The following is a 27376-nucleotide window of genomic DNA, read 5'->3' as shown; positions in this document are numbered from 1 at the left end:
CCTACCGTTTCGGGAAGGAACTGGCAGGCAGGGACCTGGGAGAAAGAGAGGGGTCGGAGTGCTGGGAGTTGGGAGATTTCCCCCCCCCCCAACTTCCTCGACTTAATAGAGGAGAGAAGAACCCGAAGCGACTCCAAGCTTGGCCGTTTCCCCACCAAGGTGGAAATTCAGCAGTGGAAATGAAAGCGATGCTGGGGATAGTGGGGAGGATTCTGAAAGAGGAAGGAAGGTAGAGATGCGGAGTGCGTGGCTGGCTGGGAGAAACACTGAGGACCAGTAACTTTCCTTTGTAATGAGGGCACGCCCCTACCTGCGGACAAAGGGGAGGCCAGATAAACAGCCTTAGCACCAGAGAAGAGAGACGGAAAGACCCTTTAAAGCTCAAATGGTTAAAATGCTGCGTTCCCCACCACGACATTGGGGTGTCTGTGCAACTTTAAATCAGTGCAACTCACTTCTGAGAGAACTCGTTTTTATTCAGCGCAAAAGCGCCTTGCAATAAAAGGGAAGGTCGGGGGAACATAAATGCAAATGTCTGGGCGGAGGGGTTTTCAGAAGCCTCGGGGATGTGGATACCGGGACAAGGAGGTTCCAGATTTGCTAGCTAGGATCTGCGCCGCTATTACGGGATGCTAGAAATTTCACAGGCAAGGAGACGTTCGGTGCTACTGCCATGGGCTGGGAGGAAGGTTGCGGTAGGTCGTGCGTGGTGTAATAAAGAGAAGAGCTCTCGCCTGCCTGTGGAAAAGAGGAAGCAGCTGTATACTGACCATTTGTCCATTTAGCTCAGTATTGCCCACACGGACAGGCAGTGGCTCTCCAGGGTTTGAGGCAGCGGTTTCTCTCAGCCCTACCTCGAAGTGTCAGGCCTTGAACCCGGGGCCTTCTGCAGGCAAGCCAGATGCCAGAGAGGAAAGGCATGAGAAGAGAGCGAGCCTGGTGGACTTTTATGAGTCTCTAATACAAATTCAGAGGGACAGGGTTATATGCATAGTGAAGAAGCACAGGAGTCGGCCTTATACCGGGTGAGACCACTGGTCCGCCTAGCTCACCCACTCCTACCCCCACCCCCTTTCTTCATCTTGACTGTCCTTAATGGAATAACTATTTGTTGTTATTCACATTTTGAAAGTGCAGGTTAGCAACAGCTACTGAGCTGCTAGCAACCATTATTATTCCATTTAAAAATCTGACAAGTAGGGAATTTAATAAGGGTTCAAGTCCAGAACTATGTGTAGCCTGAACAGACAGGTGGGCAGGGAAAGGAAGGGAGGGTCATATTCTTTGCTTGGTTGGGGGGGAGAACTCAGGTATGGAGGACCCCATAAAGAGAGAGGGGCAGTCCTCCTTGTGAGGGACGGGGGATTTTCCTGCCTTCAAGACGCCGAGACCAAAGAAAGTGGTGTCAAAACCTCTATCTCTTTAACTGCTTCTCTATATACATAAATATCTATCTCGCTATCTATCTCGCTATATACATAAACATATATGAATATACATCAATGAAAGGTTAAGTGGTGACACGTGTCCCTCATCCTGGGTCATGGAGTGGGGAGTCGTTCATCTGAACAACTAGGTCTATATGGTATATTTTTCATCTCATTCGACAGATATGAGGGCAGCTTTCTTGGGCTCTTTCAGAAGACAGAGCCAACCATAGCGTGAGTTTCAGATCTCAAAGGCAACTAGTTTCCCATTGATTTTCTTTCTTTTTAATTCAAGAGGCTAAGAGATTAATCCTCACACAGAGTTCATCTAGGCCTAGGCCCAGGATCTATTGGTTAGAGTTGCTTGGACACAGGCAGGCGCACACGCTGTGTGTATGGCTGTGGGTATTACATATGCACAGACGTTTTTCCCTACCCTATGGGAAACATCCGCAATTACCTGCTTCAGGTGTCCTTTGAAGGCAAATCCCACCACCACCGCCAGGCCTTCCCTGATCATTCAGCTGCACCCTGTCATTTTTGTACATTTTGCCTCCTTTTTACTGCTCTTCTGATTGTTTTGCTGCATATTGGTAATTTTCCAGGTTTTTTTGTCGTTGTACACCTATCAGAGGATTTTCTTGTACCATAAAGCTGTACAGAAATGGTCTTGAACAAAGACATAAATCAGGCTGAATATTCAAAAACTCCAAATATCTCTCCCCCCCCCCGCGCTCGACTTGAGATGTTTATCTTTCAGAAGCCTGCAAGGAATATTGGAGTCACTGAAGCCAACAGCATTGCAGTGTAGGCCAGAACTCAACTTTCACGCCTCGCTTCTGCGATGCCCCCCCCCCCCGAAAAAGGAAAAGCTTTCTTCACGCCACCGCTCCTAGGTAGGACAACATGAAGGAGGTATATGGGGAAGTTTTATTCAAGTAGCACGCTGCCTATAAAGTTCCCGTATAGAAGCAGTTTTAAAAAGTGACATTTACGCACAATCGCTCCTTCGTTGGGTGGCTCTCAAGAATGGCTGGGCACGCACCCCTCTTTGTGTGTTTACGGAATGTCCCCTTTCCGGAGAAAGTCCTGAAATAAAGGACACCTTGGGGCTCCGTCTGCGCTTCTCTCTTCCACCTTCCTTTGCATCATTTCTAAGAAAGGGGGGGGGGGGAGAGAAGGAGAGTGGAACAGCTGCAGCCCCAGAGCTTAGGTGAAGCTGACTAGACCCAGCCCTAGCGAAGAGCAGCTCTGTTTTCTTTCATCTCCCCTTTGATAGCGGAGCTGATCTGAACTTCCTACCTCGTTACAACTTTTCTTCCTCCTTCCCTCCCCCCGCCCCCACCCACTTTTTATTACTCGCGCGTAGTAATTAATTCCTCCTTGGCGCGTTTCCTCTCCTGCAGTGATCTTTGGGTCACTGGTTTGTACATATGGCGAGCTGATAATGAAAAGGAGGCGACCGCGGGGTGGGGGGGGGGAGCGAGGTCGGGATGGGGGCCCGCTTCCTTGTTCCTGCAGGAGACGCGCTTGGCTGGGCGCGCAACCTCCGCACCTTCCCGCGCCCCCAGACCTATGGCTCGAGCCCGGTTGTACGTTGAAGAGGAGGGCGGGGTAGAGGGCGGGAGGGGGGAGCGATCCAAGTTTTGCAATAGCCCTGATCCTCCTCGCCAGTCAGGAGTAGCTGCTCCTTCTGACTCCTGGCCCCGTTTCATCGACGAGCTCCAAGAAAAGCCACATCAAAAGACCATACCCGTCTTTCTTGTCTAATAAGGTTCTGTAGACGGAGATGCTTCGGATCTGTTTTCACACACAGGGAGCATATATAAGACGTGTGATTATTATAAAAAAAATTTAAAAAAAAATGTCAAGCCAGTTTCCAGCCCTCGTGTTTCTCTTTGAAAAGTTAGACGGGACGTCACAAACTTTTAAAGGCTGTCCATTCTAGCTAGGAACCACAACAAGACGTCGAGAGTTGGGTGGTTGTTGACAGAAAATCAATGATGACGCATTAAAATAAATTAATGTAAAGGCGGGGGGGGGGGGTTGTGTCTGACTTCTATTTTTGAATTTTCGGGTGAGCGTGATGCATCTGGCTGCAACAGGTTCGATTGGCAACCCAGCGTTCGCCCTGGAAAGCGCCGGTCCCCAAACTGGTTAAGCTGATGCAGTAAAATGATAAAGGAGAGTCATTACACTCTGGGGCTCCGGACTCCAGTAAATACGTTTGGTTTACTTAGGAGTAAGGCCCTTGATTCCCGCCGAGTTTACTTTCTAAGGAAGTACGGGAAGGATCGGGGCTCCGCCCCAGAGCAACTTTACTTGCAAGTAAAAGTCGACATGACGTTTCTCACGGGTAAACGAAGTTCAAAACCAACCTGGGACTTGGGGCTCAACGTGGCAATTCCTGTAGGCACCTGTGCTTTAAAATATACACAATCTTGTTACACCAATGGGACTACTCCAGAGTAGGTAGGGGGAAACGTATGCTTGCTGCAGATGGTTATAATTTTGCAGAATGACCCACTTCTTTCGAAACTTGGGGGTCTGTCTGAGATTTTATGATAATTCACTTTTTCCCAAGCAAGGCTTGCAAGTAACGAGAGTCTTGTGAAAAGTCTGGAGACGTTCTGTAGATCGTAGTGGGTAGCTTGATAAATAGGTGGTAACTTTTTTTATACCCCCCTCCTCAGGGGGGGGGGGAATGTCCTTATTTATTTCAGTGAGTTGACGTTGTTGAATTCCTGTGGGATGCTTTCTTTGGAAACCTCCAAAGCGAACAACAGGCACGACCAACCTGTTTGCTCCTGGTTGGGACTCGGCAAAGGCCGTTGAAGCTGCTCTTATCTCCAGGCCCATCTCTCCACGATTTTGCTCGTCTCTCAACACCTTTGTCCGACCAGGAGCTTTCTGCAGCCCGGGATAAAGGCGACCGTTGCCAGCCAGCGGGAGACAACCATTAATTTCACATTAAACTTAGCCTCATCCGCGCCGTTCACTTGATGACGCGTGAGGAGTCCCACGGCAACTGGGGGAAGAAATAAACTTGGATAAAGCAAAAACTTATTTTCAAAACTTTCGGATTCCGCCCCCCCAATCCGTATTTTATATTATTTGCATATATCATAACCTCATCCGCAAAGTTATTTCAACATAAGCAGCTTTGGTCAACCTTATTATGTAAAAATAAATCCTTTAAAAAATACCCCCCCTTCCTTGTCTTCGAGGCCAAGGTGGCGGAGGTGCTAAGTCTAACTTTCTTGAGAAGTTGCCCCCTTAAGTTCTCTTTCCCCCGCCTCCCCCCCCCGCGATTTCAAAAGGTCCTTTCCATTGTGTTTCTATCTAGATGGGCAGATAGCAAGGTGTCTCGCTTCCACTCCGCTCCACATATTCCACACCAGCATCTGTTACTCTTCCTAACAAAAATTTACCACTCTGCCAAAAAAAAAAGAAAAAAGTTTAAGAGGAGTGGAAGAAGAAAAAAGAAAAGAAAAGAAAAGATGTAATTGATGTTATCCCAAGAAAGCTCAGTCTCCACCCCCTTTCATTTCCAAGCCCTTCAGGTACAAGGAGAAGAGCGAGAGAACGAGAGATGTTCCAAGATTTTTTTTGTTGTTGATGGTTTTTTTTTTTTTTGCCTTCTTCAGGGTTAATACATCAGAAGGCGAGCTTCTCCCGCCTCGGCCAATCAGAACTCAGCCCTGGCAGCTATAATATAGAACTAAAGGCAGGCTCCACTCACAAGCGTTTGTAGCTGAGCTCCCATTAGAATCCAGACCTTTTTTTCCCTCCCCCTTCCTTCCGCCTTCATTCTTGCTTTCCTGAACGTTTTTTGGGGGGGTCTCTGCCTCCCGGTGCCACGATCCCAACTCCGATGAGTTCCGTTATCACAAGCGACCTCCTCGAAGCTGCCATTACAGCACCTGTCTGGCTAGGGATCGGGGGAGACTATCCGAAGGAGCAGGCAGCGAAAAGGCGATAGCAGGCTCTGAAAGAACCGCAGATCTCCAGAGAGAGAGAGAGGGAGAGGGAGAGAGACAGATAGACAGACCGAAAGAGGCAGAGAGGAGACACACACACACACACACACACACACACACACCCAGCAGCCAGGCAGGGAGCCGTGTGCGCGCGTGTGTGTGTGCGTGCGTGCGCGCGCGTGGAAAGTGGCCGTTTCCTCCACGGACGGAATGCTGCTCTTGCGGAGAATTGGTCTCCTGCTGGTCTTCGTGGGCGCTCTGCTGCTCTCCTGCGGGCTGGCTTGTGGACCGGGCAGGGGCTTCGGCAAGAGGCGGCACCCGAAGAAGCTGACCCCTTTAGCCTACAAGCAGTTCATTCCCAACGTGGCAGAGAAGACGCTGGGCGCCAGTGGAAGGTACGAAGGCAAGATCAGCCGCAACTCGGAGCGCTTTAAAGAGCTCACCCCCAATTACAACCCTGACATTATTTTTAAGGATGAAGAGAACACGGGAGCCGACAGGCTGATGACACAGGTCAGGAAAAAAACGATACACCCTTCCGCTTCTTCTCGTTCAGACGTTCGCGCTTTGTGTGTGCGTGTATGCGAGGCGGGGCGGGGAGAGGTGGGGAGGGGGGACCCCCTGAGTTTAAGCGTCCTCTCCTTCAAGGCATCCCGGCATCTTCCTCCCAACCTCCCCTTTCCTCGTCCTTAGCTCTGTTTTCTCAATGGGTCTCCATAAGTTTGCAAGAGAAAGGTGGGCGGGTGGGCGCCTCTACCTGTCTGCCTATCTGTGTGCATTTATTCCTTCTCCTGGGCTGTGACCAGGGAGGCTGGAGAGAGGGGGAGCGCGCGCGTGTGAATGGTGTGATAGTTGCAGGGAGAACCACGCTATGCCCTTCCCTGGGAGTTGGTTGGTTAGCTGGTTCTGAGTGCATCCTGCCCCCTCCCCACCCCCCAAGGGACCTACTTGGATCTAACGAATAGGGTGGCGCTAATGGGGCCCCTAAGTGCATATCGACTGTGCCAAACCCCTTCTTTCCCTTGGGCATATATTTTATTTTTATTTTTTAAATTTAGATACATACAGTTTAAATTAACCACCTTTCCCTAATTGCACCTTGCAAGCTTCTGCTAGTAAGGTCGGGATCTTTCACTTCCGAAAGGCTAGCTTGAAGTTCAGTGGCAATCATAGTAATAATAATTAATATTAATAATAATAATAACAGCGTGATCACCGTTATTATGCGCGTTCGACTTATCGCCGTGCTGCAAAACCATCTTTTGCAACTGTGCCAAACAGAGCGTTAATCTATCGATTTTCCTTTAAGGATGCTCACCACCAGAGCTATATTCCTTCCCCGTCCCCGCCCCCACCGCAAGAGGGGGAGGGACAAGTAACTTAAACAGCATTGCATCACTTGTTTGAGAGAAAGGGTGAATATCCTATGTATGGTTGGTGCATCTATCTATCTATCTATCTATCTATCTATCTATCTATCTATCTATCTATCTACATGCATATATAGATACGTATATATACATATTCTGAACGCACCCGATTCCATAAATATTGGATATGGGCTAAAAATTGGATCCTGGAACTATTATCCATTAACCACCAACCTTTTACTAGGTGAAGAATTCTTCTGATCATCCTGAATCATAGCTAATGATTGCTCTTTGCTCAGGGGTGGTGGTGCTATTTGCCATAAACTCTAACCCCCCCCCCCGCCCCCGCGCACCAGCCTCCTAGTTTCGGAGTTCTTCCAACTACCTGCAATGTCATCCAGTACCTAGAAATGGGTTTCCTTCCAAATATAGGTCAACAGTCGTAGCCCCCCTCCTCCCCGCACCTCAGTCGCTATTAATATATTTAAGCCCCACCTTCGTTTCTATAATAAGAGCTCAGCTGGAGTCTCCACGAGGAGGTGGGGGGGATTTCCTAAACTCTGCCCTCTCCGCTCCTCTTCCCCACCTCCTCTTCCTCCTCCCCATTCTTCTCCCGCGGCCTGATTTTCCGCACGTTTAGGAGATTTATCCGGGCTAAATGGAAGAGCGGCGGCTGCCGCCGCGATCTCCAGCCGACCACCTTAAATCTGGCTGCACCTTAGGAGGGTGCTGACGCGCGCGCCGCGCCGAGGCGCGCGAGCCTCCCTTAACCAGGGACAGGCCAGCGCGCGGGGCTTGGGGAGAGTTCAGCGCCCGATCCCGCCTCCTGCAAGGCGAGAGAGAACGAAGGCGAAGCGCAAATGGAGAGGGCAAGGCCAGCGGCGAGGAAGAGGGGTGCCATTGTGGGCGACCTCCTCCTCTGCTCCAGTTCCCAGTCTCCTTCCATCATCTCCCACCCCACCCCCGCCTCCACCTCCCCATACGCGCACACTTTCCTCATCTGCCAAGATGCAAGAACTGGGGGGTAGCTGTGCGGCGGCCAGTCCAGCCCATCTCGCATTTTCAGCTCCACTTACTCCTCTTGTATCGATCGCAACGGCTAGAATTTCAGTTTGTATCCTTTTGAAAGGCGGCCGAGGCGGCTGCTGCTGCTGCTGCTGCCGTCTTCTGGTGCTGCTGACTTGCTGTGTGGCGCGGAAGCTCCAGGAACAGACGCCCCCCCCCTCCCGCCTTCCCCCTCTCTCCCTCTGTGCGCGCATCCCCACAGCACGAGCCTAACATGTTATGTCTAGATCTTCTTAGGCGAAGTCAATCAGAAAAGCAATCGCAAGCAAGTTCCTTCCTTCTCAAGAGAGCATGGGACGAGCTTGGGAACAGGGCATAGATGCATATGAGCAATTGGGGGGGGGGGGCGCAGCAAGGAGGAGATGCCGGCCTCTGTTGCTCGGCTCTAGGTTGCTTCTCTACACACGACCCCCCCCCTTCCAGCCCCGCAGCCTTCTTCCCAAGCGCCTTGGGGTCTCTCTCTGAGCGCAGAGCGCAGAGCAAAGCTTCCCTTCCTTCTACTCGGCTGGCCTCCTTTGCTGCATTAGCTAGCAGCGTTTGAACTTCTGACCTTCTGTCAACTTCCCTCAGACGAAGGAAACAGAAAAACAACATCACACACACACGCTTCGCAGTGCCTCTGATTCCCTTGTATACAAAGGGGGCACCTGGGAATGCGAGGTGCGGAGTGTGTGCGCAATGGGAGGAAGGGCAAGGTGAGGAGAGCTGCGCCCGCCAGGCGCCTCAGCGATGCCACTCGTCCAATGGACTTGGAAGGACGCTGGGTGGGGATTTCGAGGGTGGGGGTGAGACTTTTGGGGGGTGGGCGGGTTAAAAAGAGAGCAAGAACCAAGCAGGAGAGTGGGATCCCCGTTTGGGTGGGCCGGATAAGCAGACCTCGGTGGCCAAGTCCGTCGAGGCGGAGCGCAAAGGCCGCCTCGAGGGCATCCGCGGAAGCGAATCTGCTGCAACCCCAAGTGTGGATGCGGCGCTGCAGGTTGTGGGGAGGGAGGGGTAGAAAGCGTGGGGCGGGATGTGCCTTTGAGATGCAGAATGTCAGTATGAATTGATCCCAGTCTGGTGGGTCACCTCATCAGATCTGTTCCCCCACGTCTTGCCTCCTGCTTCGTCCCAGAGCAGCCGAGATTCAGCCGAGCATTTGCCTGCTCCTTTCAACCTTGGGGGGGGGGGAGAAAGGGGGGGGAGGCGCGGGGCGGAGAGGAGAGAGAGAGAGAGAGAGAGAGAGAGAGAGAGAGAGAGAGATCTGACGCCCTGGACGGAATTGTTAAACTTTCAGAGCAGTTGCTTGAATGCATTAGCCGCTGGTTAATATTAACTCCGGGAGTGGGGAGGGGGAGAAGAGCGCAAACAGAGAGAGCTCGGAGCTGGCGGGTGATTCCTAAGTTTACAGGTGACAGAAGCTCTTGGTTGAAGGGTTCTCCCCACCCCGCCTCCCACACCCAGCCCTACACACACACACGCGGCCAGCCATTGGCTGGATCTGCAGGCAAGATAAGGGTGCCAGCTCTTTTATGATAAAGTTGGAATTCGTCTGAAATAATAATAATAAACCCCAGGGGAGCCGTTAAGGAACCGCCGCCCCCTTCATAGCTCCCGGGAACTCTGAGCTCCCAGGAGCCAAAGAGAGGCACGCAGACCTAGTCTGGAAGGTCGTTCTCGCAGCCCGATCCTATGAATATTTACTTGGAAGTCAGTGCCACCGAGTTCAAGGGGACGGGGGCTGCTGTTTACCGGGAGTACGGCAAATCCTACTGAGCTCAGTGGGGTTTACTTCTGAGCAGCGATATATAGGATTGCAGCTTTACTCCCAAGGGTTGCAGATTTTCGCAGCCCGGGACTTTGTTTACTCGACAGTAAATCTCACACAGAGTGGGGCGAGGACGGCTCCCCGCAGCCTCGCTATGAAGGTATTGATGGTGCATAGGAGCGCGATCCTATGCCTACCTGCCTACTCAGAAGCCACCGCCAGCGGGGCTTACTCTCGGGTAAAACGATCGCTGCCTGGCTTGGGGATAGGCAGGCACAGGATCGCGCTGCGGCGGGCCCGACAGGTGCCTGTTCGAAGTGTGGGTCGGCTGGCTGGGGGGAAAGAGGGAGGCGGCGGGCGGCTTGTTGAGCCCCTCGGCCAGGCCCCTTTGGCGTGCGCGCGCAGACGCACACGGCGCCCACCGACGCGGTCCTGCTGCGCTTCACGGTGGCTGAGCAGAGCGGGGCTTGATCGGCGGCACACGACCCGATGAATTAATAAATAGCTGAGGCTTCACGGCTTTTGACTCTGACAATCCCGGCTCAGCCGGTCTTTCCCTCCCCCTCCTCTCTGCGCTTGGCAAAGAGGCTGCTCGGAGCTGCCAGAGAATCCCCGAAGCTGCCCTTTCCTCCCTGCCGGCCACCGCGCGCCCCGTCCCTCCAAGGCCTCCCGTTGAGAATGGAATCTGCCCTGGAAGTTCAGGTGTCTGGGCTCGGAGGGTGCAAGATTTTCCTTACGCCCCCCGGCCCCCCCCCCTTCAGCCTAGACAGTTTCAGGTCCCCACCTCCCCTTTCTGTCTTTCTTTCTTTCTTCCGCGGTGCAAAGGGAAAAAGGAAAGAGGCGGAATGCGCCACGACCCGGGCCACGCTGCGCAAGGAGTTTGCGCCAAGTCTGGGCACTTTCTAGTCATTGCGTGATCAGCTTCTCGCCTCTCCTTCCACAATTATGATAACGCGGTGATGATGTCACTGTTAATACAAAGCCCTTCCCGGCAATGCTAAACGGTGGCGTTTTGCTCGTAGGAAGCGAAAACCTAGGCCTCGGCTGGCTGCTCTCTCTCTTGGAAAGGCTGGAACAGACGCGGGAGAAGCTCCTTCTGAGCAGCAGAAACGCCCCCCTCCAAAAAACAAACCAACAACACCCCACCTCCCTCCTTTCTGAAGGACCTGAAAGGGACACTCATGTCCTTTGCTACTTATTGCAAAGTTTGCTACTTGGTGGACGCTCTCTCCAATGTAGGGGGGAGGCGCTTTTCCCCGAAGAAAGGCAAAGTCTTTTTAAAATTCGGAATGCAGAGAAAAGCGGGTTGCCCGGATTGTTGTTATTTAATTGGGGGCAGATTATACATTTTCCATGTCTGGAGGGGGGGAAAGGAAAAATATAATCGAAAGAATGGCCTGTGTTTTGGTATGTGTCTTTGGACTTTTCTCTGTCCTTCAAGCAATCTCTCCTCCCCTGGCCAACCCAGGCCTGAGGCAAAGCTTCTTGGGGCTTCGATAGCTATAGTGAGGTCGGGGAAAGCGAGCGCAAGGAGATTCCCCGGCTGCCGACTGCAGAGAGTCAACTGAGGGGTTGTAGGGCTGTAGATGACGCAGAAAGACCTCGGCCAAGAGTCCCTCCCACCTGGGGACAGTCAGAACCTGGGACCTTCTTCATTCAAAGCAGGTGCTCTCCTGACGACCTACGGCTCTCTGTCTCTCTCCATCCCTAAAAGCAGCCGAAAAGCACCCACAGGGCCCCAGAGAGCACATTCAGCAATATCTGCTGAGCAAGATGCAGGAAGGAAACGGCAGTCTTGACACTTGCCAGTTGTATTAGGTTAGGAGGCCAGTATAGACCCTGAGCAGAATCCAGTGGCGCAGCGGCTCTTGGATTTTATAATCTCAGGCTACAGGGGGGGGGGTTGCATGTCTGAATTTCCTCCACAGAAAAGGGAAATAATCTTCATGCAGATAAGAAACAGCATTTCAGGAAGAAGATGGGTTTGGCCTGGTCTTATTTTTTTTGAGTGCACAGAGAGGTTTTGGTTTGTCTGGAGAAAGAAGCCGTCAGACCTGCACAGAACTTCAGCTTGAAGTGGCACAGTCTAGCAAAGGCTTTACGGTTGCAACTTTATTCTGAATAAGGTGGTAGGCAGAGTAGATCCAAGAGCAGAAAATGTGGGGCTGAGTCCTCAATCCTGCGTAGCAAGGGGTAGGTCCCATTGGCCATTTGTGCGCTTCTGACTGAACCTTGGAATCAATGCTTTTGATATATCGGAAAGCTTAACTTTATAGAAAGTTAGCCTTCCGTCAGTTTGCTTCAAAAGCCAACCCCACTGAAATAAACGGGACTTTCGCCACTTAGCACCCTGATCTTAACCTCAGTTCTGCTTGGGAGTAAAAATATTAGGATATGGGATGGCCAGTCCCATGGACACCTGGGAGGATTCCAGCAGCTGCTGTTTTAAGCGTACAAAGGGCAGGACCCTAGTAGGCATGTCTACTCAGAAGTATGTCCTATTGTGTCCAGCAAGGCTTACTCCCGTGTAAGGATCACAACTTTACTCGCAAATAGGTTCCAAGAAGGCGAAGCTAACTGGTTTCGGAGTACACGCATTTAGAGGTGTCCTCCTGGGTTATCAGATAACCGGGACTGTTGATAAGGCTGGCCTTGTGGGTGCGTTTTCCAGTGGGGCATAGCTTAAGCCAAGCTCTGCTCCCACCTCTTTCTCCCTGGGGTGCACCTGCTTGTTGTCCAAGGTTCGTTGTTTCAGTCCTGGGACTCCTATCTAAAAGGCACATTTTTAAACGTGCGGGTCCGCGCGTGAGTTTCTTGACCTTACAGCAGCTGGATCCCGTTGGATCGAACACACGAGACCATGTGATGCGGGGAGGTACAGAAGGCAATTGTGTCCCCCGGTAAACTTCGCTCGGCTGCCAGTGTAGAGAAAGGGGTCTTGCCCTCCCGCGACACACTAAAAGCATAAGGAACGAACACCCGTGGCGCTTGGAAGGGCCGGGGACGCGAGTGGGAAGCGTTGCCGGGGCTTCCATACTCAATTCCGCGCATCTCCAGGGAGGGCTGGGAGAGCCTCCTGCTGAAATTCTGGGAGAGCCACTGCCAGTCAGTGTAGACGGTATGGAGCTACAAGGACCCTCAGTGTCAGCTGCTTCCTATATCACCACGTTCCAATTATGGGATCCAAAATTATTCTTCTTGGGAGATTCCAGCGTAGGGTGCCTGTGAGCGATCCTCGGGGCAGAGATTAGAGCCTATGCGTACGTTCTCCGTGATGGGTTAAGGGTTAAGACCGCAACTCTCTCTCACACACACACACACGTTTCGTGCAGCTCGATCCTATCCACGTTTATACAGGAGCAAGTTCTACTGAAGGACTTATTCCCAAGGCAGTTTCCACGTGATCCACAGCCTCCTTTTCATGCCGTGGGTCTCTGCCGGGTAGTTCCTGCTCGCGTCTTTTCTACCCACCTGTTTCTTTGCCAGCCCCAACTGGAGCCTTTGCTCGCAAAACCGATTTGCGATGTATCCTAAACAGGCAGAAACGTTCAGGATGAAATCATGGGTGCGCACGGGTTTTTCCTCCGTAGTGAGTGGGCAGAGGAGATGGCTTAAGAAGTAAATAAGTCTTGTTGGTTTTCGGAGAGGTGATGGGAAGCTTTAAGGCCGCGATCCTAAGACCGCGATCCCCCCTTCCCGGTTTCCAAATCAACACGGTTCTTTCTTACCTCCACTTCCGGAAGAGATTTTCTAAAAAAATGTTTGCGATGGAATGCTTCGGTCAGTGGAGGATACCACCCACAAAACATCCGTGGATGTTCTCATATTCGATTCGCTCTGCTCTCAAACGCTCCCTAGAAATAAGCAACGTGGGTATGGGTCTAGTAAAGGTGTGTGTATGTGCGTGCGTGAGTCGATATCCTTGGCGTGGGAGGGGGGTGGGCTTAGCCAGTTGGGCCACAGGCCGGGAGACACGGGTAGCCGCTGGGATGGTTACCATGGATGCCTTTGCAGTCTGAGTCTTCCTCTTGACTCTGCGTGGAAATCCGGGGTCCACGCAGAGTGGGAGAGCACACCAGCGCCCAACAGCAGCGAGACTGCTGTGGGGTGGGGAGGGATTGGAGCCCATTTAGGGGTGCAAGAGGAAGAGGAGCTATCCTAGCTGACATCCCTTCCGGATCATGGCCTTAACAGAAGCGCACCAGATCGATATCAATGAGTGCACCGATCTGGTTTAGGGTTGAAGGATGGAGAATCTCCACCATGTTGTTGCAGGGCTCCAGCTCCCATCACCCCCAGCCAGAATGGCCAGTGGCGGGGAATAGGGGGCCCAGCAGCTCATGGGGGGCCCACAGGTTCCCCATTCCTGATGCGAGGAGTAGGGAAGCGATTTGATTCGGGTAACGGAGTGCTGTTTAACCCTTTGCAGCCTTCGCGCGTCTCCAGAAAGTTGCGTGCGGAAGGGAGGTGTGGATGGGTCGCTGCTGCTGCTGCTATTACTACCCTGGGATGGCGGGAGTGGGGAAGCAGGGAGCGCCCGGCCTTCCTTTCCTCCCCTCGCGATACTCCTGTGCTCTGCTTGACCCCCCCCCTCGACCCCCCCCTGCAGCGCTGCAAGGATAAGCTGAACGCCTTGGCGATCTCGGTGATGAACCAGTGGCCTGGCGTGAAGCTGCGCGTGACCGAGGGCTGGGACGAGGACGGCCACCACTCGGAGGAGTCGCTGCACTACGAGGGCCGCGCCGTGGACATCACCACCTCGGATCGGGACCGCAGCAAGTATGGCATGCTGGCGCGCCTGGCCGTCGAGGCCGGCTTCGACTGGGTGTACTACGAGTCCAAGGCGCACATCCACTGCTCGGTCAAGGCCGGTAAGAAGGGGCTGGGGGCGGCTCATTCGACTCGGGAACCGACCCTTAACACACCCTCCCAATAAATATAGATGTTGCTCTGTTATTAACCTCTTAGCAGCATTTCACAATAATCATAGCTTGGTCCCTAAGACATTTGGATAGCGCCTTGTGCGCTTCCTTCCGGTAACTCCTGCAGTCAAGCTGGTGTTAAAAAAGTCTTGTTCTGCTTTCCTTTGGGCGCATCAGCGAGGTCCAAGGCTTGTCGCCTGGGCAGCCCAGGACCTCCAGACACACTGCGCAGCCTTGCGCCTCACTTCAGTGCTGCTAAGGCAGTGGTTCGACTTCAATCCCCTCCCCAAACTCACTCCATTGTCTCTCTATAGACAGACGGGATGCCAACCACACACATAGCTTGGCCTGTACAGAAAGAGAAGGGGCAGTGCTAAGATCCAACTCCTAGTAGTAAGCAGGTAGTAAGTACAGTAGTAGTTCACATCTGTTTCTTTATTCCAAACAACAGAGCAGGTACTTTATAGGTCAGGCAGAAGGGATTGGTCTTTGATCAAAAGAGCTTGTTGTAACTGTTGCTGCTAGTAGTAAGCAAATCCTAGTATTAGTAGTACTTCACTTTGCGCCAGGGACATGCTAGTTGAAATATTGAAAAGGACTGGTCACTGGATCTCACAGCCAACAATTAGTCCTGCTATAGGACAGTTGCAACAACTACAGTTATTTAGGATTAGTACTGTATTCCCAATACTGCCTACTCAGTACTAGGGAGAGAAGCAAGGAATGGAGAGGTGGAAGGTGGAACAATCCCATGGCAATTGGGCAGATAATTTAAGAAGCACCAGTGGAGCTATAGCACCTTAAAAGACAAAGAGCTTTGTTGTGATGTGTGATTTCATGGGCAACGCAACAGACGTATCTTAACCCAGCTTACTGTCGCCAATAGTGGCAAGGCAAATGCCTCTGAGAAACTCACAAAGTGGGCATGAAGGTATTGAGCTAGCCCAGAGTCAGCAATCCACAGGTAGACTGGAGAGGTTTCTGCTTAGCTATCATGGCCGGTCTGCCAAACCACTGGCAGGCCCATTCTCCACAAATCTGCCAAATCCTTGGTTGCTGGTGTCCATCAACTTGACTTCATTGTGCCTTGTGTGGAGGACGAATGGTGCTTAGGGCAGGACTGGGGAATCTGTGGCTCTCCAAACCTCACTGGACCCCAGTTCCCTCCAGGCCTAGCCAGGATAGCCAATGGTTAGAGATGTTGTAGTCCAGCAACAGCTGGAGGCCCACAGGTTCCCCAACCAGGCTTATGGAGAAGTGGTGGCAGCTGTTGTCCTGTGGAAATGGTAGGGCAGAAGGCAGGCAGCCCAACCGAAGTTGGGAGCCAGAGTCAGTGAAAGGAGAGCTGACTGGTTTTGGTCTCCACTGTCCTCCCTGCTGAATTGTACAAGCCCAATGCTGAGGCTGAGGTCCAGGCAGTGTCACCTGCTGGGCTGGGTGTAAGAAGGCAAGCAGATGGGCCGGGAGGAATCAAGGCTAAGCTTGGTGGTGCAGGGCCCCAATTGCCCTAATGGACAAAACTCCAATGTGAAGTCTGCATTGAATATCCATTGAACCCATAATGTAAGGGAGAATCCACCTCTAAGGGACGGATCTGTCCTTCATTGCCATGGGAAGACCTTGCCCCAGACTCCATCCACTGAGATGTGGCTCCCACCCTCCTCTGGAAACTACCTGAGAAAAGGCTATCCCAGACTTGCCTGCCAGATCTAAAGGCTGCAGTCTTGCTGCCCACTTGAAGCCCGCTCCATTTAAGTCAGTGAGACTTACTTCCAAGGAAAACTGTCTAGGAATCTGAATACAGAGAGCTCGTTGAAAACCTCTCTCCCCAAGCCAGTTAAGCCCTTTGTTTTTCTACTTCCAACTCCCGAGTACAAAATCTGCGCAGCCTTATTTCGACTTGTTTGCAAGCAACAGCATTTTACTTTCCAGGACTGTGTTTAGACAGGGAGAAGCTGGGTTCTCACTAGAAGGAAGGAGATTAGATCCCACGCACCCTACCCTATCCCGAGGAAGAGTCAAAGCTCACTGGTCATAGGCCAGTCTTGCCCCTAGCAGTCAGGATTCCTTCTCTGCTGAATCACTGGCAAATGCACTTGAGGCTGCGAGTCAAAGTTGCAAGATGGATTTAGGTGCAGCGAGTGAGAGAGGCTGGTTTCGAAGGGCGCAGGCTTCCAACTCAGTGTGGCTACAATATGGGTTGCCCTTGATGCGGTTTAACTCACTCCTCAGCACACTTTTAACTCCCTGGGACGCGGGTGGCACTGTGGGTTAAACCACAGAGCCTAGGACTTGCCGATCAGAAGGTCGGCGGTTTGAATCCCTGCAACAGGGTGAGCTCCCGTTGTCCGGTCCCTGCTCCTGCCAACCTAGCAGTTCGAAAGCACGTCAAAGTGCAAGTAGATAAATAGGTACTGCTCCAGCGGGAAGGTAAACGGCATTTCTGTGTGCTGCTCTGGTTTGCCAGAAGCGGCTCAGTCATGCTGGCCACATGACCCGGAAGCTGTAAGCCGGCTCCCTCAGCCAATAAAGCGAGATGAGCGCCACAACCCCAGAGTCGTCCACGACTGGACCTAATGGTCAGGAGTCCCTTTACCTTTACTTTACAGCACACTTTTAACTCCCTGGTGAGCATCAGCGAGTTGAGCTGGCCTAGCGCTCAATTTATCCAGAGTAAATGAAACTGGAGTAGTAGTGCATTGCTGCACCTGTAGTAAGATTAGAGGCTTGACAATCCAATTCCAGCTCCTTCAGACTGTCTTAGAACTGACTCAGCCCTTTCAGGCCTGACCTAGATAGTTCCTTGGGATTGTAAGCAGCTGGCACCCCCAACTCAAGCCCACCCCGTCGCTTCAAATGCAAACAACTCTCAGGCAGGGACAGCTCAGTCGATGGCTGCTCATCCTTCAGTCTTGTAGGCAAGCCAAGTTTTCCAAATACTCCAGAGCAAATGCAACTTTGGCACTGGGATTTGGGGATGGGTTGGGGGGCGAGGGGCGTCCCCTTTGTGGCTCTTCTGGGAAGAAGAAAAAGATTCTAGTAAGAATTCTCAAGTGTTTGACTCTCCAACAGGCAGTGCGACCCACAAGCTAATTTACCCGGCACAATTGCTCTTACATAGGGCCAGGGCTGTTTTCTGACAGACAGGGTGTGCCAAGACCCCGTTTTCTTTCGCAACGAGCTGGAAGAGGCCAAGTCCTGTGTCGACTGGATTTCAAATGCTTTCCCACCACGCCTCGCCCTATATTCATCCTAAAATAGGTTAATTAGTAAACCTCTTCCTCATTATTCTTCTTGTTCCTGCTTCTCTGTCATCTGCAATAAAACCACCCTAGTTCCGATGAAAAAAGTTGTTTTCTCAAATCCGGATTGTAAATCGGCACATTGACATGAGGCAGATTCTTTTAATCTGGATCACAAATGACCACCGTTTAGATGAGCCCAAACCTACAGGGTGTAGGGGCCACACACACACACACACACACACACACCCTCCACACACCCCTTCAGCTTCGTTCTTACAATCCACCTGGCTGTACTGGGAATCCCCCGTGCTTGCAGCTCCACCTGCTGGTCCGGCGGAGAAATGCACGCATGTGGCCGGACCCCTCCCCCTCAAGCTATCTGCATAAATTGTCGCTTTTTAGCAAAACAGTTAACGGTGAATTATTTCGGAGGAGTCAGGCCGCTTGTTTTGCCACCTCCTCTCGTTTGTTTGTTGCCTGGAGTTTAAACAGTAGTTCAATGGCAGCTTTCAGCTGGGGCAAAAAAACAAAAACAAAAAACCCCACCATCAATTTAAACGTGCCAAGAAACATGCATTCGCGAAAGAAAAATAATGAACTTGCTCTAAATATATCGATTGACATAAGAAACAAGAGTTAACGGCGCGCCCGTGTTTGGGAGGAGGGCGGGGAGCAGCCACCCATTTAAGTCAATGGAGATGATTTCATTGAGAAGAGGATGGGAGCAGCTCGGGTTTCTTCTAACTAGCCTCTAATGCAGACATCCCCAAACTCGTCCCTCCAGCTGTTTTGGGACTACAATTCCCATCATCCCTGACCACAGGTCCTGTTAGCTAGGGGTGATGGGAGTTGTAGTTCCAAAACAGCTGGAGGGCCGAGTTTGGGGATGCCTGCTCTAATGTCTAATGAAAAGAGTTCCTATTCCTAAATATAAGCCCTCCCACTTCTCCCCTTCCACACCCTCACACACAGAGTTCCATTTCTGCCCCCCCCCACCCTACCATGAAATGAGTAGGAAATTCACTGCCCCTGTTTAAATAACAATCAACGGAGGGTCCGAGGGCATGTGCAGACAGCATATACCACATTTCTTTGGCTTCAGGCTATGAGAGGTAACGTTTAAAAGCCTTGAACAGCATCAACTTGTTTAATTAAGCAGTGAAAACAAAGCACCTGAGCCTTACGAGGCTAGTTTACAGGAAGAAGATGTTTGTATTTTCATGTATGCATAAGAATATGTGCATAAGCCAGGGATGAGGAAACTGCAGCCTTCTAGATGTTGTCCAGCTCTGTCTGCTTCAGCCAGCCAGGCCAATGGTCAGGGATGATGGCCATTGTAGTCCAATGACATTTTGAGAGTCACTGGTTGCCCTCCCCGGACAGAGGATGTGCCTAAATATTCCTTGTTTTTCTGCCACGCCAAAAAAAGAAAAGAAAAAAGCTTAAACAAAGAGGAAGGGGCAGGAGGGAGGGGTTAACTTTCCTACTCAGGGAATGCTCAGGGGTACTCATCCATAACTTTCAGAATCCACCTGGATTTAAGAACATAAGAAGAAAAAACAGTTTCTGAGCGCAGGAGCCACTCTCCCCTCCTGTGGTTTCCAGTAACTGTTATTCGGAAGCATTTATGCTTCCATCTATGGTGGCAGAGAGTAGCCTCTGTGGCTATTGGCCATTGACAGCCCTCTCCCAGTTAATAATTATTACTACAATTAACAATTGACCCAAATGATTCATTTCCTTTCAAAAAGGCACTACAACTGGATTTCCACCCTGTAGCTCTTGCAAATTATCTATCTTTACACATTTGTATTGTGTAGACTTTCCCATCCCCCAAAACCTGACTTCCAAAACAGGAACTTAAGTCCCTACACACACTCTCTCTCACACACACACACTCATACAGGATAGTTTAATCATTATTGTGGTGCATGTTGCGTGCTGTAGGATCACTAGAAATCCCCAAAGGACTTGGTGGTTTATGTTGGGCAACGTCAAGTTTATATATAGGTACCATTTACATCTAAAGGTGCTTGAGATTTAGGCTGCCGCCTGGCCCTACTTACCTGAAAGTCAACCCAATTAGATTGGACAGGATAAACCTCTGGGGAGGCATGGTTAGGATTGCGGCCTTACTCAATCACTGAAGAGGGCATGGTTAAAATCTGGATCCAGAGTTAATAACAACTAGATTGGTCCATAACAGCATCCAGAAGTCTAGGACAGAGACTTCCTCATTGTAGATAGGAAGAATAATGGACTGTGGCATTTTCTGTTTCACATACTTTTCATGATCCTCATAGTGAGTGTGGAACATCTTGTGGTGGCAGCCAAGAACCATCTTGGAAGATATATGTACAAAAATAGTTCAGGAGATAGATAGATAGATAGATAGATAGATAGATAGATAGATAGATAGATGGATGATGGATGATGGATGATGGATGATGGATAGATAGATAGATAGATAGATAGATAGATAGATAGATAGACAGACTTGTACTGTAGTTTGTAGATTAAGGAAGATTTTGCCAATGCAATGACATCCAGATGTTGCTGGACTACAACTCCCATCAGCTCCAGTCAGTGTGCTGGCTAGGGCTGATGGGAGTTGTAGTCCAACATCATTTGGAGGCCACCAGGTGGGCAAAGGCTGAATTAATGAACAAAATGGACCACTGAGTTGATTCCAACTAAGTTCTACTTAGAGTAGATCCTCTGAAGTGCAGGGACTTGTCTAACTTAGGTTTATCCATTAGAATCCACTCGGAGTAGAACCTAGTTTGATTACAGACCATGAATTTCAGTTGGTCTACTTTGAGCGGAGTGTAGCTGGAGGCAAGCCATAGAATCTAGATGGTGTGAGGGTTCAAAGGGCCTTCCCCCAAGACTCTTTTGGAAGTGAAGGACAATTGCAGTGCAATAATGTGGAATGGTAAGGGATGCGGGTGGCGCTGTGGGTTAAACCACAGAGCCTAGGACTTGCCAATCAGAAGGTTGGAGGTTTGAATCCCCGCGACGGGGTGAGCTCCCGTTGCTCAGTCCCTACTCCTGCCAACCTAGCAGTTCGAAAGCACAAAGTGCAAGTAGACAAATAGGTACCGCTCTGGCGGGAAGGTAAACGGCGTTTCCATGTGCTGCTCTGGTTCGCCAGAAGCAGCTTAGTCATGCTGGCCACATGACCCGGAAGCTGTATGCCGGCTCCCTCGGCCAATAAAGCGAGATGAGCGCCGCAACCCCAGAGTCGGTCACGACTGGACCTAATGGTCAGGGGTCCCTTTACCTTTACCTTTAATGTGGAATGGTATAATAGTTCCAGTTACAGATAGGTAGCCGTGTTGGTCTGCCATAGTCAAAAAAAAAATTTCCTTCCAGTAGCACCTTAAAGACCAACTAAGTTAGTTCTTGGTATGAGCTTTCGTGTGCAAGCACACTTCTTATGATGTAATAGTGCTTGCCAGTTCCCTTTGTCTCACTTGTGCACATTCACTAGCTCCAGTGACACGGGGAAAACTCAGCACATATAGCTGTGCCCGTTGCTACATCTCTGTGATGAGAAAATGAGCTCCTTTTGAAAAATTGTCCTGTCCTTCAGTTACTAGAAGCACAGGACCTCTGATACGGAACTTTAGGTTTTTATAGCATTTGATCTCCGCTGTAGTCTAGAATACCGTGGGCACAAAATAAGTATTGAAGAAGTTGTTCGTTTCTAAGTAAAGGAACCCAAATAGTTTTAGTTTACAAATATTTATTTATAGTCTGCTTATATACAAATGTAAATACAGCATTTCCACCCTATAATTGTTTAAATATGGATCACAAGATAATGATAATATTAAAATTAGACAACTGGGGGAACTGCAACAAAATCTTGTCCAAGTTTGGAACTAAAAATTCCCATTGATCTCAGAATTTCTATGGCTCTCTCGAACAGGTTCTCACTGAAATTGGTCTTTCAGAATTACGTTTTAAATGAAACTTAGATTTCAAGTCTTGCTCGTTTAATCTTAGGCACTACCATTTAATATCAAGGTGCCAAAGTTAAAACTTTTACTCTCACCCCCCCAAAAAAACCCCCTTACTTCTATAATTTCATGTTGTTGCTGTTTTAAATGGAATTAGGAAACCATAGTTTTGATGCCCAAATTGTTACATGGTGAGATCTGAAATAGGAAAGGGGATCAGGGGCAGATGGGATATGGAGAACTTATTAGGTCTGAGCAACAGATCTTGCTGCAGCTTGCTCCCAGCATGGGCATAGCCAGGATTTATGTGTGTGTGGGGGGGGAAGAACCTCAGTCTGTTAAGTATTTTTATTGATTTACTTAATTTAGGGGGGCAGCTGCCCCCCGCCCCCTTTTGGCTATGCCCATGCCTCCTAGGTTCAGTTCTAAACCTCTACTTAAGCAAGATTTCTTTTTTAAAGTTTGGTTTCTGCCAGAGGAGTCAAATCAGCTCTAATCCAAGTTTTCAATCTCACCTGCCTTCTGGAGTGAATTATCTCTTAGCCGAGCTACCACCCACAAGGTCAACACAAAAGGAACAATACTCCAATAATAAATGGTTTTATAGGGCCTTCACATCAGGGAAGAATTCGCCCTTTATAGATCTTTCAACAACCATTTCAAGTGCTGTACTCCAAAGCAGCCTTTGCCAACTGGGTGCCCTCCGAAGATTGTTGGACTACAACTCCCATCAGCCCTGGTTTGTAGCATGGAGGGTGCCGTGTTGGTGAAGCCTAAGCTGGGTGCCCATACTCATCTTCAGCACCATCCAATTCCATCAGAAGCAAATGGCCCCACCAGGCTCAATCTGGGCATTGAGATTCGGGGCACGCTCAGGATTTGGGAAGGGAGGGGGGTAACTTGGGGGGCATGTCACACGAGGTCGTGTGACTGTACAAGGTGGATTTCCCCAGCGCTGGCCTGAATCCCGTCTGCTCCAGCTGGTTTCCAATGGCCGAGCGCTGGTTTCATGACTGAGAATGCGATGAGGAGATTAAAAAACCAAAGCGGTCCAGGCAGAGGAGGTTCTCTGAGCCGCCATCTCTGTTTGCAAAAAGTATGATCCCAGAGATTGGAATGCAAAAGAGGCGAGCTGCCCCCCCCCCCGTCCAAGGCCTGAATGACTGTCAAGAGGGGGAAGGCACCGTATAAGAGACAAGACGGATCGTGGGGGCTGGTGCGGGCGAGGGGGGGGCGGGAAGAGAGAGAGACTGAGAGCAAGCTCCTCCATTTCAATTTCAAATACACATCTTGAGTGTTTTGGAAAAGTGTCTTGGTCTGTGCAAATAGCTCTTGGAAGGCCTTTGGTGGGGAGGGGGCAGCAGGGTTGTATAGGGTCTTCTTTTTGCAAAAGTATGCGTGTGTGAATTGGCATAGAGGCCCCCCCCCACACCTGAACAAATAGGGGGCCTGGGGGGCAGTAGGGTGGAGTGTTGGAAGTGTCCTCTCTTCTGAGAGTGCCTCCCTTTTATTGCACAGATCAGAATGACAATGCTGGCCTTTTATTGGATTTTAATTAGAGAACCCAAATAAGGGCCTGCTCAAAGAAGCAGATTTTCACACCTCCGCCAGCTTGCTGGCATGTTTACTGAGTTGCTACACAACTGGACCTATTCATCAGGCCCCTCCGAGTGTGCAAATAAAGCCTAGGCTGAAGAAGATGGGACTTTGGGGGGAACGGGGGGGGGCTGGCGGGGGGGTGGAGGGAGGTTGTCTGAAGGTGTCAGGAACTTTTCTTTTTGCTTCCTCGCAAAGGCGTCCTTGCCTCCTCTCCGAAGATTTCTGTTCGGTTCCTTCCCCACCCTCCACTCCCAAGCCTTGGAGATAAAACTGCTAGCCGATCAATACCAATCTGTTTTGTTTTCTTTTTCCTATTTTACCCCTTCCTGAGAAAAGGCATTAGGAAAGGTTCCAAGGGTTGATTTCGAAATGTAATTGCTCAGCCGGCTAGCCACAGAGGGAGCCGAGCCACTGGCTGCCCCGACCCAGCCTGCTTTTAGGAGGAAATTTGCTCTGGAAATAGCCCACTCAGGAAGGAAGAGGGAACTTGAAAGACAGAGAGGGAAGATGGGTTTCAGCATCCTGGCTCCGTTGAAACCCAGCGTGGCACTTGACTTCAGCCAGCTCACACAGCTTATTTTGCAAAACCTCTTGATGTTGGAGGGTGGGACCGTGAGGTCATTTTAGATACTGGACCGAATGGTCATATGGAGAACCCTTGGCAAGATGTATCTGGGAATCTTTCCCTAGTGCACCTGAGTGCCTTCCTTCTCACTCAGAGTGAGGCCCTGCACATCCTCCCCAGACACTACACCTGATGTTGAGGTGGGGCAGGATGTCGTTGGACTCCAGCTCCCATCATCCCTGACCATGGATCATGCTGGCTGGTGCTGATGGGAGTTAGGGTCCAACATTAGAGGGTGGCATCTTAGCTACCCCTGGGGTAGGACTACCATGATATCTCATGTCTGGAAAGTATGGCAGAAGCACTCAGTTCTACTTTTTCCTTTGAGAGAAAGCTGTGAGGGCAACTTATGCCCACATCCTGCCTTCTGGTGCTGTTTTCTGTGAGTCTGGGGTGTCCAGCGATCTTCAGATGGGTCTTCTTGGCCCACCCTTTGAAACTCTTTGTTGCATTCCGAATGTATACCAGTTTAACTGCAACAGCTTTCCCAGAGGATGGTGAGAATTGTAGTTTTGTGGAGGTACTTGATAGTTCTCTAATTGATACCCATAGTCATCCCTCTTCCCCTTCCTGACTCACCAAGATTTCTGGGGAGATGGAGTAGTCAGTCTAAGACTGCAACACTATGCACACTTACATGGAAACAAAGCCACAATCTTTTGTTTCAAGTCCCAAATCTGCCTGCTTCCCTCCCCTTTAATATTTTTCTGCAGTCTGGATGCACTTGCAAAGTGCAACTCTGGTAAGATCCAAACTACCTGCAACCATGTGCAATTTTTATATAGATTTGTGACAATGCCACAAATGTGACATGTATCTCAAGTCCTTCAGATACCTACTGAGACCGGTGCCCCTTCCCTTGAAACAGTGTTCCCCACTGAACACCGTTTATATTTATTGGTTTATTAAATTTGTGACTCACTTCCCACAACAAAAAGTCCTGAAGCAATTTACAACACTGTGCAACTTACTTGTGAGTAAACACCTACAGGACTGCACTGTTTGTCTTTGGTTTAGAAAGGTTGCTGCTTCTATGACATTCAAGGATGATGGTACAGTTCTTGGGATATTAAGCAGCCTTTGAGTCTTTCATTCCAGTTGATTGAGAAAAGATCTGGCAGCTGCTAACTGTTCCTGAGGCTCCCCTCTGGTGCCGGCTACCACCTTTCTTCATCTGTCTAAGCCAGTTAACCCACAGCCAAGAGCAGCTTTAAACATAGTAATGAAGCTGGAACCCAGATCTTCTTGGATGGAATGTTCTGACTTGTGATATGACTCCATTTAGATTGCCAGCAGATGGGCTGATCCAGGTGGTTCAGAAACTGTGGTCCATGGACCACCAGTGGTCTGTGAGCTTCATTCAAGTGGTGTGTTTCAACAAGTGGCTACTTGGTTGTGCCAAAGGTTACACCAAAAATGTGGATTTGGAGTTGGGTTTTTTGAAGTATGAGAGAGAGGCACAGAGGTGTTTCGGAAGGCAGTTCCAGGAATAGGAAGTGTTTATGGCACCAGATACATTAAAATAATCATCCTGTGGTGGCCTTTCAAAGAACTACATCCTGGTGCATGTTATATCTGAAAGTCCCAGTGTGTTGGTACTCAATAGTGGCACCATGGAAATGGTATCTCTATGTCATGGGGAAAACACTTGTTTCCAAACAAGTGTGTTTGGGATCATGGCATGCTTTTTATGTTCTTTCTTGTCCAACTCTTGCAACAAACTGAGTGTTGACTTTGAAGTAGGGATGCTTGCTGAGTTCAAATCCTTTTTCATGCATGAACTCTCTGTGTAACCTTGAGGAAGTTCCTCATTCATAAAACTGTAGTATCTGTCACCTTCCTTGGAGATCTGCTTTGACCATGAATAATTACTAAGGAGAACTTGTGATGGACTATTATTACTATTATTATTCCTGGTCCTATGGATACTAAGGATTTTATTTTTTTTATGTTGTAAAATTGGCCCATGTGAACTATGCTGATCCAAAGCAATGCTATATTGAGGGCACAAGGTTAAGTATCTCCTCCAAGTTTTCTAAGGAACTGGGATTTCATCTCACAATCCCTGGGGGTGGCTGCTGTGTCCTCCGTGAGAGAGTAGCTTGACCCTGGGTGAATCTGGGGTGTCTGTAAGCAAGAGAAAGTCCTCAAAGGTTTTTGATCTGAATACAAGTATTCAGCAAGAAACAAAAACCCACATCTGAATCTGAATTTGAAAACTACTCCTTGTTTGAGCTTGAAAAGCATTTGTTTGAGCTCTGATGTTTAACTTCCTGGGTAGAGTCAGAGACCCACCCAATATGTTTGGTTTCTTCGGAGAAAGGTGTTAAATTGTTTCAGGCAATAAATATGTCCAAGGAAGTTGGTATATTACAGTAGACATGGTATTTTCTGACATTTATGAGAAGGAATTGAGGCTTCAGGTTCTGGGAGAGACAGAAGACTCTTTATTTTCTTTGTTCTCCTGCCTTTCAGTATTGTCCTGGCTGAAAGAGAATCAGCTCAAGACAAACGTAGTCAGTCAGCTCAAGACGAACACAGTCAGTTTAGCTTGGGCCTGGCCTTATGTGAGTGAAAAAGCTCATGTCCAGGCAAAATGCAAGAACGTTCAGTCAAAAATCCCTGCTCCAAAGATCTTGCAGTCTTGATTTGGTGATGCAGAGGACAAGGCAGGCTTGGGGTTGGGGGGAGGACAGGTCACAAAATGACAGACCAGGATAAATAGGGTCTTTATTTCAGAGATGGGTAGGAAGAAATCTTGGTGTGCACACCTTTTAGTGGCTGCATTCATCTTCTCTGAGCTGAGATATGCCTGTTCAAACTGGGCCAGTAATGAGCCAAATTAAAAGTGTGCGGACACGGGACCTGTGAAGCCATTAGGAGGACCACAGATTTTGTCTGCTGTTTGAAGCAAATCCGAGGGCACAAGGTCCCTCTTCTCCCTGGCAACTGCGTTTCCATAGTAACAGAGTTTCAGTGGCTACTGCAGAGTACAGCTCCCTAGTTTTATACTGCCCCTACATTATTCCAGCAACAGTTGCACAGGTTTTATGTGCATATATATGCTTATAAAATTTATCGTGCATGCACGCGCGCACACACACACACACACAATGTAAGAGTTGTAGTCAGCTAAGTCCTACTCACTGTAGAACCATTGGCATGACTTAACATGTCTATTGACTTCAGTGGGTCCTTAAGTGTAGGTGGTGTTCATGGATTTGCTTGCTTTGGATGAAACAGAAATATGAGCCCCTACAGTCAATGCTTTTACTGCCGCTACCACACAGCTGCACTCAATGCCTGGTGCAATGATGATGATAATTTATATCTGGCAGATAAATCTAATAGAGATGGCAAAATGACCCTAGGGTGAGAGTTGCCTTGCTGAGGTCATTTGGCCGGCCACACCTTTTTGCTCTTTTAAGACA

General features: G+C 49.7%; 1 protein-coding gene and 1 long non-coding RNA gene across 2 annotated transcripts in view; one reads left to right on the top strand and one right to left on the bottom strand.

Annotated features, from left to right (window-relative positions):
- Positions 1 to 2828: 2828 nt before the first annotated feature.
- On the bottom strand, positions 2829 to 8596 carry LOC310689587. Its single transcript, XR_014517531.1, has 3 exons — positions 7854 to 8596; positions 3806 to 4455; positions 2829 to 3227 (listed from the first exon to the last, which is right to left on the bottom strand). It is a non-coding gene; the product is annotated as an uncharacterized lncRNA (long non-coding RNA).
- The window catches only part of SHH (sonic hedgehog signaling molecule), a 32678-nt gene continuing 10430 nt past the window's right edge, over positions 5129 to 27376 (top strand). Inside the window, exons 1-2 of the mRNA XM_083467127.1 lie at positions 5129 to 5920; positions 14199 to 14460. Coding sequence (XP_083323253.1) covers positions 5618 to 5920; positions 14199 to 14460 — 565 coding nt within the window. The 5' untranslated portion in view covers positions 5129 to 5617. The remainder of the gene's footprint in view (positions 5921 to 14198; positions 14461 to 27376) is intronic.

Source organism: Podarcis liolepis, assembly GCF_965112155.1.
Source record: "Podarcis liolepis genome assembly, chromosome: 12".
Classification (NCBI taxonomy): domain Eukaryota; kingdom Metazoa; phylum Chordata; class Lepidosauria; order Squamata; family Lacertidae; genus Podarcis; species Podarcis liolepis.
This window is presented reverse-complemented; position numbering and strand designations above follow the sequence as displayed.